This window comes from Grampus griseus (assembly GCF_964374135.1).
Source record: "Grampus griseus genome assembly, chromosome: 12".
In the NCBI taxonomy this organism is placed as follows: domain Eukaryota; kingdom Metazoa; phylum Chordata; class Mammalia; order Artiodactyla; family Delphinidae; genus Grampus; species Grampus griseus.
This window is the reverse complement of record NC_139006.1, coordinates 62159382-62178865: the sequence shown is the minus strand read 5'-3', so window position 1 is coordinate 62178865 and position 19484 is coordinate 62159382. Positions and strand designations below refer to the sequence as shown.

At 51.5% G+C, this 19484-nt stretch overlaps 1 protein-coding gene across 4 annotated transcripts in view; it reads left to right on the top strand.

Moving 5' to 3' along the window:
- Window positions 1–6917, top strand: part of LOXHD1 (lipoxygenase homology PLAT domains 1) — a gene marked incomplete at both ends in the record, with an annotated part of 202517 nt that extends 195600 nt beyond the window's left edge. For 3 of the 4 annotated variants that reach the window (XM_082668195.1, XM_082668194.1, XM_082668193.1), the window contains one exon: window positions 5509–5989. In XM_082668195.1, the coding sequence (XP_082524321.1) occupies window positions 5509–5989 (481 nt within the window). Of the gene's footprint in view, window positions 1–5508; window positions 5990–6259 lie in introns of those variants that run through there. The other variant, XM_082668196.1, reaches the window with a different exon arrangement.
- Window positions 6918–19484: the final 12567 nt, after the last annotated feature.

Genomic DNA, 19484 nt, shown 5'->3' with positions numbered 1-19484 from the left:
AGGCTGAGGTCTCCTCACTCAGGAGGCGTATGAGGCAGGAAGGGAAGAGGCAGCTACACTGGTTCTGGAGCTTTCTGAACCAGAGGCTTACCCCAGAGGCAGGGGACTAGACTGGATGACCTTGGGTGCTCCAGTGATGCTTCTCTGGAAGGAAAGAAGAGCCAGTCAGACAGGGCCAGACGGCTGAGTCTCTCCTTCCCTTCCCCCATGATCACTGTATAATGATAAAGAGGTACAGCTTTGAAGCCTGCTGCTCCAGTCAGAGTGAAAGCCCGTCATTCCTGTGGGCAGAGTAGAGACCAGCTGGAGTAATCCCATGGCCCACGGGCCCTGAGGACCCCAGATAAGGAGATTTACACTTCCCCCACCAAGGCCTTCTGGGAAGTCAGGCATTTCTGCAGGATTAAGGGTCTTAGTTACCTGGGTAACAGTTCACAGCCATCAGTTTTTCTAATTAATACCACTTGGTAACCACGTTGGAAGACAGAAAGAGCCCTGAGGCTCTGGGAGGCAGGAAAGACACTAAGAAGGAGCCGGGAGATGAGCAAGGGGAGGCCAAGGGCAGCGCATGCCTCAGGGCGGGTAGACCCAGAGAGCAGCTAAGGCAGCTGGACATCCCCCCAGAACCACTGCCGGCCCCCCCCACCCGAGCTCCCCTCGTGCCCCTCCCGGCCTGGCCCTGCTCCTGGCAACGCCTTTCACAAGAAGCGCATGGGACAGAAGCAGCAGCCCTGTCTGACCAGGCGGGTCCCAGCTTCAGGCTCCAGCCTTCAGGAGCCCAGCTTCTCAGAGAAATGTCTGTCCACATTAGACCTGCCACCTGCAGGCTCCCTGGACTTGGCTGCCTCTGACCAAGCTTCCAGCTTGAGAATCAAGCAGGAAAGGTTCTCACATTTGAACTTGCGTCTTAGACACCTCAGGCTGCCATAACTGACTCTACAGACTGGGTGGCTCAAACAACAGGCATTCTTTTCTCACAGTTCTGGAGGCTGGAAGTCAGAAATCAGGGTGCCAGCAGGGTTGGGTTCTTATGAGGCCTCTCTTCCTAGCTCACTGTGTTCTCGCATGGCAGAGAAAGAGAGAGGGAGATCTGGCATCTCTTCCTCTTCATATAAGGGCACTAATCCCATCATGAGTCCCCACCCTCAGGACCTCATCAAAACCTGATCACCTCCCAAAGCCCCCATCTCCAAATACCATCACTTCGGGGGTTAGGGGCCTCAACATGTGAATTTGGGAGGAGAGAACTCAGCTCATAGCAGCTTCCCTCTCAGGCTGCAATGTTATTTATTGCAATGTTATTTATTGCTCTTTTTGAGAAAAGAGCAATTAATTTACAACAGTAAATCCTGTAAGAGCAATACTGACAAGGACTTGAGAGGTGGGATACAGGGGTCTGGAAGAGTTCCAGCTCACCCAGCGAGCCAGGGCCAGGTCAAAGCCCCTTCTGCAACTTGAACTGTCTCCCTATGGAAAGGAGCATGGCTGCTGATACTGCGCCTCTGCAAATGCCCCAAATAAACAAAACAATACAATACAATAGTAAGTCACCACCTGAGTTAGCTTTAAATCCACAGTGTTGGCTGTGACAGAGAGAGCGCTAAGGATCTCAGCACCCCTCAGCACCTTCTAGCGTCAGGAGGAAGGGGGTGAAGAACTTCCCATCCCACAGTCCTGGGGCCGTTATAGGATTTTTCATCCAGTGGAAAGAATCTGCCACTCCCAGTGAAGCATCTTTTCCTACATTCTCAAGAGTGTGGCCTTTTGTCAGCACGGTGCTTGGGCTGGAAGGGGAGGGAGGGATGTCCGTGGGGTGGGGATCTTCCCTAAGGGAAGTGGGTGCAGGGAGTGCAGACACCCGGATGCTAGAGCTGTCACGGATCAGCCGTGTAGCCTCAGGCCATAACCCAGCACCTCTCAGGGAAGAGAGCTGGATGCCCTCTAGAGTCTGGTGGGAGGGGAAGGATGGCAGGGGTTCCAGCCTGGAGGGCTCTCAGAAGTCATACTCCAGCCTACCTACCTGCGCTGGGCTCAAGCCTGTGATTCCTGGTGCATGAGAACCTCCCCCCAACAAAATATCACCTCTATACAGAGAGGGGACAGTACAGGGGTGTTCCATCATTGTGGCTATTTTCGTGTCATCATTCTAGAACACATTTAAATTCTACTGTGTAAAGACCACTTAACTAGCACTGTATATGGATCCACATGTCCTTTCTAACCAGCATGTTGGACCATAATATTTGGATTTCCATGAAATACAAATTAATTTAATCTCATAAACACAACAATCTCAAATTTTTATGTTCCAACCGATTCCAGTCCTGGCTCTTCTTCTTCAGCGTTTCTGACCAGCTCTGTTTCGTCACTAATATCCTCAGGACCTCGGTGGAAGGACACACAGAGAGGCTTTTGTTTCTTTTTTTAAAACCCAAAGTGGAATCGTTGTTTTATCCCATTATCATATATAATACATAATCATTTTAAAATTCAAATAAGGCAAAAAAAAGTGTGTAAAACAAAGTAAAAATTCTCTAAAGCCCTACCCATCAGAGATGGCCATCTTGAGCATTTGGTGACCCTGTTCTCTCTGGCATATTTCTAATGTCTCACACACACACACTGTTCACAGAAGTGTGATCATATTCTACTTGGTTTTTTTAGCATGTTCATGTTTTTGTTTGTTATTCTCTGCCTTGCCTTTATTGTCGCCCATGACCCTACCCCCATTGCCAGTGGGAACAGCCTGGCATGTTCTTCTGCAGCTGGAGTCTTAACTCCACAAAGCCCTGAGGTCCCACATTTTGGTGATCTTATAATTATGTCTATTAGGAAACATTTCCTTATAACTACACCAGTGAATATTTTTCAGCCACTAAAAACAACAAATTAGGTTTCCCTGGTGGTGCAGTGGTTAAGAATCTGCCTGCTGGGCTTCCCTGGTGGCGCAGTGGTTGAGAGTCCGCCTGCCGATGCAGGGGACACGGGTTCGTGCCCCGGTCCGGAAAGATCCCACATGCCACAGAGCGACTGGGCCCGTGAGCCATGGCCACTGAGCCTGTGCGTTCGGAGCCTGTGCTCCGCAATGGGAGAGGCCACAACAGTGAGAGGCCCACATACAGCACAAAAAAAAAAAAAAAAGGAATCTGCTTGCCAATGCAAGGGACACAGGTTCGAGCCCTGGTCCAGGAAGATCCCACATGCCGCGGAGCAACAAAGCCTGTGCACCACAACTACTGAGCCTGCGCTCTGGAGCCCGTGAGACACAACTGCCAAAGCCCACGTGCCTAGAGCTTGTGCTTCTCAACGAGAAGTCACTGCAGTGAGAAGCCCACGCACTGCGATGAGGCATAGCCCCCACTTGCTGCAACTAGAGAAAGCCCGAGTGCAGCAACGAAGACCCAACGCAGCCAAAAATAAATAAATAAATTTATTAAAAAAAAAAAGAAAGATTTAAATATGTACCAGAAGACTTGGATCAATTCCCAGGAAGTATTGTTGAGTGAGAAAAGTAAGATATGGGAAAGAATGCATTATATGCTGCCATTTTGTAAAGGGAACACTGATGTCCCGAATGTGTCTGTGTCTATGTGGGTCTGTGCAGGGTTGGGTGAAATGGAGGGAAATTTGGCAAGATACATCTACAGCTGTTACATGGGTTATCTGAGGTGAAGGCGAGATGCAGGAGGGGTACGGAAAGAGAAAAAGGAGATAGAGCCAAGCAAAAAGGAAAAGAAAAAGAATACATTTAGAAGAACACCCATATGATCACAGGATTTTTGCATTTATATAGAATTATGTATATTAGTGGGCATTTGCATAAAGAAATACATTTTAAGTGAATGTTTAAGCAAAGAATGCGATTATATCTCCCTCTTAGAAAGTATGGTATGTAACAACAATCTAGATTTATCAAGTGACGAGTTGGGGGCAGAGAGATCTCAAGACAGAGTAATGATTTCTTGTGAAGTGTCTTTAAACGGCTGGCTTGTCAGGTGGCCAGGCAGGCTGTCTCTGGGCCCCAGCTCTGTGTCAACTTGTGCAATGACTTCTCTTCTCCAAGCCTTCATTTCCTTTCTGTGAAATGGGAAGACGAAGTCTACGTATGACTCAGGGTTGTTGTGGGAGTTGATGAGATGCACGAATGCAAAGTCCAGGCATTTAGTGAGCAAGCAGAAAACCAAGTTCTTTTTGCTGTTATGTATTTTCATCTAAAAATTGATTTTGCACCACTGGGCACGCCCTTTCAGGGCTGTGTTCCTGAAATCATTAGCCAGTGCCAGGATTGCTTATTTCCAAAGCTGTTATTTCCAAAGCGATTTGGATGGGAAGAAAACCATGGCAGTCGTTCAGTCCAAACCTCTAGCACTGCCAATGGGAAAATCAAAGTCACGTAGGTAGTAGGTGGCAGGGCTGGGGCAGACCCCAGGCCCCCTTACACCCTATGCAGTGTTTTCTCACTGTGCCCTCTGACTTCTTTCTTGGTAATTATTGGACTCACTGTCATTACCCAGAGGCTAACATTGTGGTGGGGGGAGGGTGTAAAGAAGGGACTTTTTGGTCCAAGACCATTTCTCTTGGCTCTGGACTTGCTTCTGTTTGTGGTAGCTTCTTCAATACTTCGTACTGAAGTACTTTGCACCCCTTTGTACTATGTTGTCCATGAGCACATGCGTGTGTGTGTATGCACATGCAACACACACACACACTCATAGTTCAACTCAGCCAAGTGCGAGGGTTTTGGGAGCACACATTTCATAGCTACTTTTCCACTTGGCTTTGCCTGAGATCGTTGTTCTGGATCCCATAGCGCCTCTGAAGGTGACAACACTGGGTAAACTCATTCATCGGTCCCTTTGAAGGGGCAAGGGGATCAGCCTGGTTGGCGTGGAGTGAGCTTAGAGAAAGGCAGACAGCAAGTCAGAAAGGTAAACGCTGGGAGGAGGGTCGGATCATGTAAGGTCTTGCAGGCCTTTGTAAGGTGGTGATTTTTATTTATTCTGGGAAGCCGGTGGAGGGCTCTGAGCAGAAGGACGACATTCTTGGGCTTACATCTCCACAGGGTCACTTGGATGCTGTGGAGAGGAGTCACGATAAGTAGCGAGAAGCAGGCAGACCAGTTAGGAGGCTGACACATTCCAGGTCAAAGGTGGTGGTGACTTGGATGAGAGGGGCAGCAGGGCGGAGAGTGAGAGAGCGCATGCTTTTTCAAGTGGGCTGATTCTGGGCCTATTGTGAAGATGGGGTCAGTGGGAATTGCTGGTGGATCGGATGTGGAGTGTGAGGGGAAAAGGAAAAGGAAAATCAAGGAGCAACTAAAATTATGAAGATGTCACTCCCTGTCAACTTTCAGATAAACGAGACCCATCTTCACATTTTAATGCAGACATTTCCCGCCCTAAGATCCTGTCACCTGGGGAAGGAACCACTTGTGGATGCGCAGGTCCTGGGGGAGGGCGTGAGCCTTGGCTGGTGTGCACTAACCTCCCCGACTCCCCCCGCTTCCAGGTACTTCTTCAACTGCGACTGCCTCATCCCCCTCAAGAGGAAGAGGAAGTACTTCAAGGTTTTCGAGGTCACCAAGACCACGGAGAGCTTCGCCAGCAAGGTCCAGAGCCTGGTGCTGGTCAAGTACGAGGTCATCGTGACAACGGGCTATGAGCCAGGGGCGGGCACCGATGCCAACGTCTTCGTGACCATCTTTGGGGCCAACGGCGACACGGGCAAGCGGGAGCTGAAGCAGAAGATGCGCAACCTGTTCGAGAGGGGCAGCACCGACCACTTCTTCCTGGAGACGCTGGAGCTGGGCGAGCTGCGCAAGGTGCGGCTGGAGCACGACAGCAGCGGCTACAGCTCCGGCTGGCTGGTGGAGAAGGTGGAGGTCACCAACACCAGCACCGGCGTGGCCACCATCTTCACCTGCGGCAGGTGGCTGGACCAGAAGCGGGGCGACGGGCTCACCTGGAGAGACCTCTTCCCTTCCGTATGAGGGCTAGAGGCCCTCGCTCCCCCTTCCCACCAACTTGTCCCAACCACACCCGCTCCCCCCCACCTTGGCTTTCAGTAGTCCTTTCCCGAAAGCCTCCTGGAGCTGGGACTGGGGGCCAGAGCTCCATGGTCCTTCAGAGGCCATTGTGGGCAACGGCTCGTGGGGTCCTACACCCTCTCGGGTCTCCTGGATCCAGATGAATCCATCAACCTGTGGCATAATCCGTTGCTGCACAAAAATAACTTTTTGCATTTTCTTTTTCAATAATAGCAGTGACCAGGTTGAAGCTTGCTGCCAGGTGTGGATGGGAAATTGGGGCTTCACCCAGGGGATAGAAGTGGGGAAGAAGAGGCCATCAAGATGATGTATTTTAAGCAAGAACTAATTAACACTATTTTCCCAGAAAAGCTGGGCTAATTAAATTATTACCAACCACACCCTGCAAAGGACTCATCTGGGCATCTGCTCACTTAGATATGCATCCTTTTTCCCAGTTTCAATAAATCCAGGGGCAAACAGAGAAAAACATCAGGAGGAAGAATTTTAGCTGGAAGGATTTATGACCCTGTGAACAGGTACACGAGTCTTTCTGTCACTTTACAAAGGACGCATTGCCAAGTGCTGGCTGGCTGCCCCAGCCAGTGATAACACAGTTGAGAGCCGGAGACCTGAGCAGGTGATAGGGTGCGGGGAATAGGGGGAAGAAGGTGCCTGGAACAGTGCCTGGAACTGCCTGGTCCCTGCTGCACCCGGGCTTGGAGGCGAGGAGGGCATCGGTGGTGTTTAGAACTACGGCTTGCTGTGGGCAATGTGGACTGAAAGCTGAGAAGGGACTGGAACAGAATAAAGATGTGGTCTCTGCCCTCAAAGGGGATGTGACCCTGATGGAGAGGCAGCAAGAGAACCATATACTCATGTGCATGCACAGATGTGCACGTACACACACACACACACACATCCTGATCCACAATCACAGCTGGAGTGCAGTACAACTCAGCCCCTGACTTCTGATTTTCCTGCGGAGGCAGGGGTGGGACTGAGCAGAAAGGTGCATCAGGCCAGGAAGACTTCCTGTAGGAGGTACCCAGTACCAGGATTTCTGCTGTGTCAGCATGGACCCTCTAGCCCAGACAGGTGTAAACTTGGTGAGGCTTCATGGCTCTGAGCTCTCGGAGACCCTTGGAGAGAGGCTGTGGCAGTAAGCACAGGCCCGGAGGCAGCAAGAAGCAGTCTTGAGTCCCAGCTCTTCCTTTTCCCTGCTGGGAGAGCTTGAGCACACTGCCTCATCTCTCAGGCCTCAGTCTCCTCATCTGTCAGATAGGAAGAATGATAAGACCAACCTTGTAGGCTACTATGAGGACTACGTGAGTTAAAATGCAGACAGTTAATTCAGCGCCTGCACTGAAGGGTTTGTCCATCGTGTTAAACAAGCAGGACTTAAGGGGGCTGGGGTGGGGTGGGAGAGAAGCAATCATTAAATAGCTTTATTTGTATCTTTTTCTGGAGCCGGTTCTTCCCTTGTCCCTGGATGAAAATTAAGGCAAGCCTCATAACTCTTCTGGACTCTCATAGGTAATAAAACGTCCAACAACCACTTTAAAGTCACAAAGTCCATCTCAGTTCTGTAATTTAAATGTGTGGCTCCAGTACAAAGGCCAAAACATTCCACTCAGAGTTGAGCCTCCTCCCGTCCCCCAGTTCGGTCCTATCACAAGTGGTAACGAGAGTGAGTGAAGAGCGAGCGTGTGGGTGTGTCGATGTGCACACAGGTGTGTAGGTGTGTATGAGTGTGGGGTCAGCCTCACCTCTCGTCCCCACCTTGCCCTTTTACCCCTGCTCCCCACTCTAGCTGACCCCGGTTTCCCACCCCTGGGGGGCAGGGAAGAGAGGTGACGAGGACAGCTTCCTGTTGGGGGCGCTACTGTGGTCAGTGTCCTTTCTGGACTGGCAGCTGTTTGGAGCCTTCCTCCCATGAGCACTTGTGTGGGTTCTATCTCAGGCCCTTCACCACCCCCACCACCCCCACCCTGTCTTGCTTAGGATCTAAGACACCCAATAGGATGTCGTCTGGCATCCTTTGCTCTGACAAACTCTGGGCATTCAGACCACTTGTCTCTGCCGTCAGTGGCCGGTCAGCCCATCCCTCATCCCCACGATTTCTCTGGACACATCCCTCTCTCCAAATAGCCCCACTGAAACCCCAGTCACTAGCCTTGGGCAAAGGGCAGCCAAATGGAAGGAAGGAAGGGAGGAAGGAAGAAAGGAAGGGAGGGAGGGAGGAAGGGAGGGATACTCCCAGCCCACCCTCAGCTCTTTCTGAAAATCCTGCCCTCGTATCCATGGCCCCTTTCTCAGGCTCTCCATCCTCTGTCATACCTGGAGGACGAGGCTCAGCTCAAAGTTAAAATCGCATTCTGCCGTGTCTTCTGGCAAGTGCCACTCAGTCTCACTATGGAATGCATCATCTATTGTCTTGTGGAACCAGCCAAGACTGGATGGGAAAAGCCCCTTGTTTCGTCAGTTGCTGATGTGTTCAATCAATGTTGGCTCACTCTTACTGGGATAGGGCGGGTCTGGTTTGGGGACATACCCCATGACCTGAGTCAACTTTCTTTCCATCCCTTACCTTCCCTGCCTCCTCTGCTTCCCCTCAGGGGACTTGTTAAGATCAGATGAAACTACTGCTGTGAAAGCCCCTTCGAAACTGTTATGCCTTCCGTTCATCCGGGTGCACTTCATCTCACACAGGGCACCCCCCGACCTGCCTCGTTCCCCAAGTTCTCGGGACCTGGGCCGGTTGCCCACAGATCTGTGTCCAGCATGTTACCCTCCAGCAAGGCCACACCCACCATACCCTCTGCTGTGCCTCCTCTGGGGCTGTTCCTGTGCTCTTAAGTCTCCTCACCACCGTCCACCCCTCCCTCCCACCCTGTTCTGAGGCCCCAGGCTTGGAGGGTATAATGGTCAGTAAAAAAAGTCAGACAGAGAAAACAAATATGGTATATCATCACTTAGTTGTGGACTCTAAATCAAACAAACAACAACGACAAAAAACAGACCAGACCAGTCTAGCCTCCCTGCTTTGTAGGGGCGGGAACTGAGGACCAGAGCAGGCCTCTGATTCACCAAGGGTCCCACAGGGGCAAAGCTGCACTTGCACTCGGCTGTTTGACTCCCTTCACACTCTGCGGAGGTGGGGGAGACATGCACATCGGTGGAACGGGGAGTCTTGCAGAATCCACGTGTGTCAGGTCCCATCCCCACAGCCCTGCGTCTTTGCGCTGGCACTGCCTTCCCTTGGGACCCTACACTTCTCCTTCCTCCACCCAGGCTGCAGGCAAAGGTCGAGGGAGACCCACTTACCAGGGTGTTGGGGAGAAGGGTAGAGAAAGGAGGAGTCCCTGCTGCCCTCTGCTCCCACCTGTTGCTGCCCCTGAGCCTGCCCTCTGCCCTGAGGAAGGGGTTCCTAGACACCCGTGAGAAGCCCCCAGGGGAGGGCTCGCTCAAAATCTCACCCCGTCTGCCTCTGGGCTGGGCTTTACCTCTCAATTCCTGCCTCTTCCTTGCAAGCCGGCACAGGAATCCCCCTTTTGGCAGGGCAGAAAGGAAAGCTGGGATCGGGAGGAACAAGCAGGGCGCCCAGGGTGCAAACTTGAGGGAGGCACTAGACCTCAGGCTTGTGCAAAGCCAGGGCTGGCACCCGAAGCTGGGGTTTCCTTAAACATTGCACCCAGGGCATCTCTCTTGCCTCACCCTCAGCCCTGGCCCTAGAAGAAAGACAATCTTCTACCCAAAGCCCCCACAAAGCTCTGTACCCCAACAGTCCGAATTCCAAGGCTGAGACCCAGCAACCAGCCATGGGGAAGATGATGACATACCCTTCTCTTGGGAAGGTCCCTCCTGAACCCCTCTCACCCTAAGGCCCCTGCTGCCGACATGGCCCCTGGTCATCACTGGGGTGGTCAACCATGGCAGGTGGCCCTGGATGCCACCTCTCCTCCAGCCAAGACCAACCCCCTCACCAGGGCTCTGGGTGAAGAAAACAAAAGATTTTTTAAAAGGATGGCTTCTTGAGTGCCAAGGTTTTATATCAGTGTGATCTTTCCTCCCTTGATTTAGAGATAAGTCAGCATTAAAGAACATTTGGAGAGAACCTTAAATGTAATGCTACAAATACAAACAAAGTACTTCCAAATAAATATCCCGGGGTCCGCATTAAAGAAAAGAGACTCATTCGCAGTTAGCACAAGCTACTTACACAGGAGCTGTTGCACCGGCGTCTAAGAAACACTTGCTCTTAAGCAGGTTACACAAAAGCCTTCCATCTTATTTTCTCAGCTCTTTGGCTGAACAACACTTTTCTTCCAAGATTTTGATATAAGTACACTCAGCCCGGTTCAGATACACCCCTTCTTGAATTCTGATTATGTGGGCTCCAATGGCATGAGGCCAGAAGTCCTATGGGTGCCCCACTTCCTGAGGACCCTTGGTGTTGTGTGTCTGTCCTGAACAGGTGCCCCCATTAGTCCCAGCCCCTTGACAGAGCGCAGCACCAAGCATCACTCACCCACAGACACCCAAATGCCCTGAGTGAGGCAAGATAAAGCTTCCAGGGACAGGTGGGGGACCTCAGCCCTGGACAAAGGGAGCAGTGGAGCCTAGAGGAGAGGAGATTTGACATGATGGGCCTGAGTGAATGACTTTTTAAGGGAGGAAAGAACATTTTACCCTAAATTTAAAAGGGGAACTTTGGGCCCTGGGATGGTGGAGAGGGTGGGAGGCAGTGTTGGTAATGAGCTGGAGGGAAGATGCTTCCAGCCTTGAGGACTCAATGTGGCTTTTCTTCTAGAATCTCCAGCTGAATGTGGAAAAGACTTTTAATGGAGCAGCGATTCCCAGTGTCTTGGTGTTGAGGCCTCAGCCACCAGCCCTCCTACTGGATAGACAATTACCAGTGGCTGACCATGGTGTGGAATGGCCAGAGGGGAAGAGCAGACATTGATGGGGCCTGGGAAACTCTCCAGGAAAAGGAGACGGAGAGAAGGACAAGAGGAGAAATGCTATGGAAGGCAGGGATTTAACAAAAAACAAAACAACATCACCATCATCTTCTACATGGCTAATATTTATAGAGTGCTGACTATATTCCAGACAGTGCCTTACACACGTGAGCTCATTAAATCCTCAGAAAGACCTATGAGGCAGGTGCTATTGTTATCCCCACTTCATAGATGAAGAAACAGAAGCACAGAGAGTGTAAGTAACTTGCCCAAAGTCACACAGCTAACAGGTGCCACCGGAAGTCCAAGGGCAGGGGTTCTCCTCAAATGAAATGTTAGCTGGAAGCTCAAGGTATGTAAAGGTGGAAGAACTTCAGCTGTGGCTGGTTGGGGGCAGGGAGGGTTCTGGGACAGAAAGTGCTCAAGAAGTGCGGGCCCCGCGGGAAGGAACCCTGCTTGCAGGTGAGGCTACGTGCAGGGCAAAGGGGAGTGCGGAAAGGACAGTGCCTGGCGGGGAAGGCTCTGGTTTTCTGCCTCCAGGTAATGGAGAGTGTGGGGGAGAAGAAAGGGCCAGAGGCCAGGTGTCATCTTGGGACCACGCAGTGTCTGCTGGGGTGCAGCAGCTGGGGAGGCCTGGGAGTGAGGCGAGGACAAGGTGCAGGTTAATTTGCTGGGTCACCTTGACTGGCCACGGGGTGCCCAGATTAAACATGATTTCTGGGTGTGTCTTTGAGGGTGTTTCAGGTGAGATGAGCATCTGAACTGGTAGACTCAGTAAAGTAACCAGCCCTCCCCTGTGTGTGTGGGCCTCATCCAATACCTGGAGGGTCTGGATAGAGCCAAAAGCAGAGGAATGGAGAACGTATCCCCTTCCTGCCTGTCTGCTTGAGCTGGACATGGGTCTCCTCCTACCAGTGGGACTGGGATTTTCCCCACCGTTCCCTAGCTCTCAGGCCTTCTGGACTCAGACTGAATTATACTGTTTGCTGTACTGGGTCTCTAGCTTGCAGAGGGCAGATCATGGGACAGCTCAGCCTCCAGAATCATGTGAGCCCATTCTTCCTCAAAATAAATCTCCACATATATAATATACATATGGTATATAATATATATCATATCAATCCCATTGGTTCTGTTTCCCTGGAGAGCCCTGACAACCACAGCTGGACTCTGTCCTCCTCGACCTCCTGAGGGTTATGGAGACTACGCGTCACGGGAAGAGCTTGGGTGATTTCTGAGAAGTCTGTCCTCCTGGGCACTGAGATAGGAGGTGGGAGAGGGGTGCAGATTCGCAAGGCTGCCCGTTGGCCCACGTGTTGGATGGGCAAAAAATCCGAGGAAAGAGAGCCACTCCCCCAGCCCCAGAAGGCCAGGACCCAACAGAGATTAAGTAGACAAGGACAACAGAGGTAGTCCGGGGAGATGTTGGGGGAAGGAGCCTGGTCTGCCATCCTCATGCTTACATTTGGCAAACTGGGGACGGGGAGTGTCCACATGGCTGGCTAGTGGCGGGGCAAGGACTAAGAAGCTATGGTTCCTGAAGGAAGAGACACAGGTGGAACTGGGTGGAAAACAACAGACAGCATTTTGGATCATCTCACTCGAAGGAGAACTGGGGATTCTGAACATTCATTAACCTAAGGAAAACCATGGACTTTAGTTAATAATAATGTATCAATATCGGCCCCTCCACTCTAGCAAATGCATCTAACCAAGGCAAGATGTTAATTACAGGGGAAACTGGGTGGCCATGAGAGAACATATGGGAACTCTCTTTATTTTCAATTTTCTGTACACCTAAAACTGTTCTGAAAAATAAAGTCTCTGACTTAAAAAAAAAAAAAAGTTTATTAATATGGGTTCTGCTTGCAGCTTATGAGAGAAAGCCATCTTCCAGTCCACTGACCCACACTTTTCTGAGAATAGACTCTAGACACCACAAAGAGTGTCTGACTTTGGGCTCTTAGGAAGGAATAAAAAATCCACTCCAACTTTCAAAAATCAAATCCCTTCTCTCCTATGGAGAAACTGAGGAGTCTCCAGTTCAAAACACGAGCAGTTACATTTGAAATTGATCAAAAATGGGAACTTTCCGCTTTAAGATCCATAAAGTTCAGGAAACAGGTTAATGAGATGATTCTTCACAGAATAGAACAGGTTCTTTGAGAGATAAAGAGGTAAAAGAAAATAATAGATAAGAGAGGAGGAGGAGGGAGAGGGAGTTGGGAGGGGGAGAAGTGGGGAGGCTGAAGGGGCGGGGAGGGAGAAGGGAAACAGGTGAAGCACAGGGAGAGGATGAGGAGACAACAGACACTGCCCCGTGTCCTGGATGAACACAGGTCTGTGAGCGGCTTTCTCTGGACGTTTCCTGGGTGTGCACAGAAATAATCACCCTCCACGAGTGAGGTGTAGTTAGCAATGCAGTTCATTTTTATTAGTTATAAATAAAGTACAAAAAATCCACCAAAAGTGAATCTAAGCATTTACACAATTCCTAATGTCTCCGCCTTTTCATTGATGCACTATTGCTTTAATATTCATAATAAATATTCTTCTAGCTTTCTGCTATAAAATAGTCTATGTAGCAAAATGTTGCACAGCACAACAGAACAGAACAGCAGGAGGATTACAAAAAAGGACAATCAACACTGAGGATAATCCTTTCACTTACCAGGGGCAACCAAATTACCCCCTCGAGGGCCTGGTGTCGCTGGCTCCAGAGCTGAGACATGAGCCACTGACAAGGCCAGGGGTGGGGCTGGGGAAGGGGAAGGCTGGGGTGAGGAAGGGCGGGGGACAGGCCAGCCAGGGCAAAGGGCACTTCCCACTCCGACCCCACAGAGCAGCATAAGGCATGTCTGTCCAGGAGCCCTGCCAAGGGGCAGCGTCCGCCAGGCCCCCTGCCAAGGGGCAGCGTCCGCCAGACCCGGCAGTGTGGTGGTTATGCACCAGTGGGCAACTCCACAGCCTGCCTTCACAGAAAGCAGGTAAGCACGGCTCCAGGGTGGAGGCAGAGGGGAAGCTGGGCAGGCAGCAGGCCGGAGGCCCAGGGAAAGGGACCCACAGTCCAGCCAGAGCAAAGTTGGGGCTTAGGCACCCTGCACGGCCCAGCCACTCTTACAAGCCTGGCCTGGCAGCGTGGTGAATCTGGGCCTCCGCTCCCTTCCCAATCAGCACCGTCCCAGGGGCCTCATGTGGAGGGTGGATTTCTCCACCACGCAAAGGCAGTGATGTCAAGAGGCAAGAGGGAAGGATGAGCTGGAAAGAAACGGGAGGAGGCGAGGCGGGACGAGGCTGACATGCAGAGTCGGAGCAGCTCAGAGGCTGCCCCTGGGGACAGGGACCTCCGCTTTCCTTTTGGCTCAAAAACTGCTGGGCTCACCGCTGTGCCAGGCTTTGAAGCTACTGCTTCCTCAAACTCTCCCCTCCCACTCCTCCTGGGGGGCAGTGAGATTGGAGGCCCACACCCGTTCTCCACAGCACTCCCTCCTGCCCACAGCCCCCTTGGAGCAATGGCAGAGGGTGAAGGAGATGCTGGGAGGAGAGACCATGGGTCCAAAATCTGTGCCCCAATCTGCTGTCAAGGGCGATGCCTCAACAACAAAGCCTCCTGGAGAGGGTAGGATGGGGGTGCCAATGCCAAATGCCATAGTCTGGGGCTTATAGTCTGCCAACCCCGTCCCCATATCTAAGAAGACACGGATTTTAGCTCACTCTCCAAATGACCACTAAACCTGTGAAAGCACATGTCCAGGGATGTGTCCACCCATCTTGCTGCATGTAAAAGGACAGACATCCTTCCAGGTTTCTCCTTTGAGCAAATCCGCTGGATAAATTCTCAGTCCACTCTCTTCCTCTCCTCACCTCTCCTTCCCTGTACCCTCCCTTTCTTCTCTCCTAAGAGGATGAGGGAGCACAGCGTGGTGGGCTCCCACCGGCTCTGTGTCATATTCTATCCAAGTCTGAGGGACCCTAGAGAAACCCTCCAGTTCACCTTCCTCACCCCAGCCCAGAAAACTGAGACTCAGGGAGGCCAAGGGACTTGCTCAAGGTCACGGGGAAGTTTGCAGAAGAGCTGCTGAAAACCCAAGCCTCCTGACCCCCGGTTCGGAGCTCGTTCTAATAAATCAGGCTTTTGGCTCTCAGATGCTCCTGCTGGTAATGTCCAAAGGACCCAGTTCTGGAACCAGAGAGATTTGCAGCGCAGGTGGAGAGAGTGCCCCCGGACCTTCCTCTGAGGATGGGGGCAGGGTGGCCTGAGGTGTGGAAACAGGGAGAAGGAGAAAAGAAACAGGCTAATGATGGGGGGTTGAGGAGAACGGGCAAGGATAGCAAGTGAAAGGCTTACCCCAGTCTGCTGACGAGTGCAAATTATATTTATATATGTGCTAAATACAGTCACTATATTGGAGTTTTTCACTAGGATCACAGCATACAGAATCAAAGGTTTGCATTTCGTATGGAATGTATCCAAAGAGGCCAGCACCACAGTAGGACAGCTTGCAATCACACACCCTGATAGTCTGGACGAAATAAAGTTCGCGGAATTTTATTTAAGTTTTTTTTTTTTTTGTATTCGTAGTTGTTTGTCATCGTACCAATGCATGCAAAGCATTCCACTCCCAGAAACAACGCCAAAATGAGGTAATAGGAGTAATAAAAAAAATTAGTATCCTTTCTAAATAAATAAATTATAATTAAAAATGCAAAACAACTATAAAAATAATTAAATAAGAACCCACGATATCTACAAGTTAGTCATAAATTATGATTGTTAAATATAAGGCATTTAAACTCACAAAACCCTGTAAACTAGCAACGTGCCATGTTTTTTGTTTTTTGTGTTTTTTTTTTTTTTCATTTTTGTTTTTCTATCAGCTGAAATCGCTCTAGCATTTGCTCTACGCGCGCGCAGGAGATGAAACACGAGGGGGGGACCTGACAGACGTTGCTACAGCCCCACGCGGGGAGTGTCTGTCCCGCCGGTAGGCGGGGGCTTGGGGGATTTCTTCAGGAAAAAAAAATCTGGTGCTTTTTCTTCACCGTTGAAAAAACTGTGCTTGTTCATTAGGCGTAAAGAGTTAAGAATACTTGCACGGAGGCTGGAAACATTTGCAGAAGAGGAGCTTGAGTCTCGCCACGGGTAGGGGGCGAGGGCTGGGCCAGGGGCCCAGCTGGAGGAGGAGCCCAGGCTCCGCCCCCGCCGCGCCAGGTGGCCTGGGTTTGTGGGTTTCGAAGATTGGCGTCCTTGGCGACCCGCTGCGGCCAGGGCTGCAATGCGGCAGGAGGCCCAACTGGAATCCTGGGGCAGCTGTCGCCCCAGAAGGCACTCATGCGTCTCAGTCAAGAAGGGGTCGAAGGACGACAGGGGGCTGAAGCCAAAGCCTGCCTCTTCTCCAGTCTTCCCAGGCTCCCGGACGTCGAGGGAGGGGAAGCACAGACCCCTCTCCTCTCTTCTCACCCCGCCTGGCTGCCTGCTGAGGAAGCGGGTGGCTGGGAGGTGCCCACCGGCAAGGTAGGAGGGCCCCAGAGAGATGGGCATGGGGGGCTCCAGGATCTACCCGCAAAGTCAGAGCTGACCTCTCCCCTCTGGGTGACCTTCACCCCACTCACTGGCTAACGTTAGCCTGGGGCACTCAGGGAGCCTGCAGAGAACTGGGGGGAGGAGGGGACCCATCCCACTCTCAGCCTATGATACAGGCATTAGTGCCTTCGGGGAAGGTTGTTGTCAACAGCTTGGTGGGCACAGAGCTCTCCCACCTTGAAAAATGTGTTGATGTTAGGGAGGATCAGAGAATGTGATTGTTGGAAGGAAATTTAGCAAGCATCCAATCCAACCTCTTTGTGTGCAGCTGAGGAAACTGAGGCCCAGAGAGAAGGAGGCAGGTTCTAGAGCTGCCCACTTTGTCAGTCAAGAGCCAAGACGGAAGCCAGACACCAGCTCCCGTTCCCTCCGGCCTCCCCACCAACCCACCACCTGCTGGCCTTGCAAGCCAGCCTGGGAGAGAAGAACAAAGGACTGAGACTAAGTGGGGAGTGACCTTCCCTGGACCACCCTGCCTACCTCTGGGTCAAAGCAGGGTTAAGGAAAGTTCCCAACTTCCTGGGGCTGCTAGTAACTAGCTCTCTCCAAAATCCTGACAAGTACTTTCCCACTCATGGGCTCTCCAGCTGTTGGCCCAGGAGACACTGTTCACACACTGCAACCACTGAATGGGACAGTACAATGCTCGTGCCATTAACCTCGGATCAGACTAGCCACCCTTTGCGCACTATTGCCTTAGCTCCTCAACTGGACTGTAAGCTCCTGGAGGCCAGGGATGTCGTCTCCCTGGCTGTTGTCTCCTCCAGAACCTGCACTGGCAGGTACTCGGTACGGATGGTCTTGGGCTGAGTGAGATCCTTGAGTAACCCTCCTTCCAGAAGCCATGACCCCCACTCTCTGCCTGCAGGTGTCCAGAGCAGCCATCCCTCCACCTGACAGCTCCACATGTACTAGAAGGTTCTACCTCAAGCCAAAATCTGCCTCCCCATCATTTTTACCCATTGGTCCTGGTTTTACCCTTTGTAAGCAAAAATGCAGACTCAAATTTTCTTAACCTTATGGAATTTCTTCATACATGTGATAAGTATCCTGTTCCCCTTAGTCTTCTCTTACTGATATAAAGGCATTGAGACTGGGGCAAGGGGTGAGGGGAGGGGGAGGCTCTGAGGGCAGTGCAAATGCGAGAGAGAAGGAGTGAGCAGGAGAGCCAAAGGAAGAGAGCAGAATTCTAGCTGAGCTGGTGTTTTCCACAGATGGACAAAGAAAGTTGGGTTGGGGTTGGAATTTGGTGGACTTTCGCATCTCCATTCTCTTGTCCTCCCATCTCTCTGCTCCCTTTGAGATTCAGAAAAATTATGGAGTGGTTCAGAAAAACACACTGTATGGTGTCACTTGGAACTTCCAGGTCTTGTCTCCCACCACCCCCATCCCTAAACCCCAGGGAAGTTCCCAGGAGAGAGCACAGAATGCGTTGGGCAGAGTGTTAATCCTCACAACATCTAGGTGAGGTAGAAGAGGTGGAAATGGGGATGCACTGTTGTTTCTCCCCACTGTAAGGAGAAGGAAACTGAGGCACAGAGAAAGAAAGGGACTTGCCCAAGGTTATTAAAGAGAAAGAGCCAGAGGCTAGGAACACAGGGCCTCCCAAACCCAGCCAAGGTGGTCTCTGGGCCAGGGCCATCTCTGAGGGACTTCATCAGGATTTGAGACATTCCAAAGGAAGCTCAAGGTCCTCCTCGAGGTCCACGGTGTTTGACCTCAGCCCTTGCGCGCTAGCTGAGAGCACTTTGGCCAAGACCAGGTGTCCATCACCTATGCTACTTTACCTTTAGCATCTGGTTGATTTTTTGCATTAGAGAGGCAGTGGCCAAATGGCCTCTTTGCGACAGGGCATAAGCACAGCCAAAAGGAAGAAGCTGGCGTGAGCAGGGGTATCCTGGCTCCGAGGAACCTGGGGCAGCTCTGGCTGAAAGCTGACGCCTCCTGGTTCAATGTGGAACTGGGGGGAGGGGGGATGGTTGGAGCTAAGTAGATGGGCTCTGGAAGTGTGGAGCCCTCCTTCAAGACAGACCTCTCCCCTTCGCCTACTCAAATGCTGCCTTCCCAACCCCGGCTGAGCCCCTCCGAGGCCCATCTAAGTCCCCATCTGCTCCTTTTCCAGTCCTCCTCTTTCCTGGACGCCCCTCCACGCTCCGTGCACTGTAAACATGAGAAAAACAAAAGCCAAGAGAAAACAAAAACAAAACGAGAACCCCCTCCCGCCTCCCAACCTGGGTGAAAAAAAATCATCCTTTTTCACCGTAAACAGGATTTGGCTTTTTTCTTCACCTTTGATTCCTTTTTCCTTTTCTCTCGTAAAGACGGGAAGATTCGGGCTGTCGTTGGTTGGTTCAGTCAGGCACCAAAACAAGAAACTCAATGAGAACTATTTGGTGCGGATTCGGTAACAGCGACATGTCCACCACAGATGACTAGAGCACCACACACAACATTTTTCTTAAGCTAACATGCTCTGGCTGCCATCCACAGAATTAGCTAGAGACCCCTACATGGTTTCTACGTGGTCAAGAGGTATATATACAATCCTTCAAAGGACAGGATTGAGGGGCCGGGCTATCAGCTAGGACCTGCAGGATCACATCTAGATTCTCAGCAGCATGGGCCCCCCCTTCCCACCCCTGCTCCGGGCACTGCCAGCTCCCTCCCTCCCGCAAAGCAGGTGGATGGACATGGACGGACGGACGGGGCAGTCACCACTCTGGACAGGTGGGCCTCCCCCACCCCCTCCTTTCCTCAGACACGGATACCACCAACTCCTCTTTCCACAAAATGTGCTTGCAGGCTTTTCCTCTACATCAAATGGCTCAGAAGGCAAAGTTTGGCTGCAAGGGCTATGGCCGTGGGGGGACCTGGTGAAGGAAAATGGGGTGTCCACTGGCTAATTCCTCCC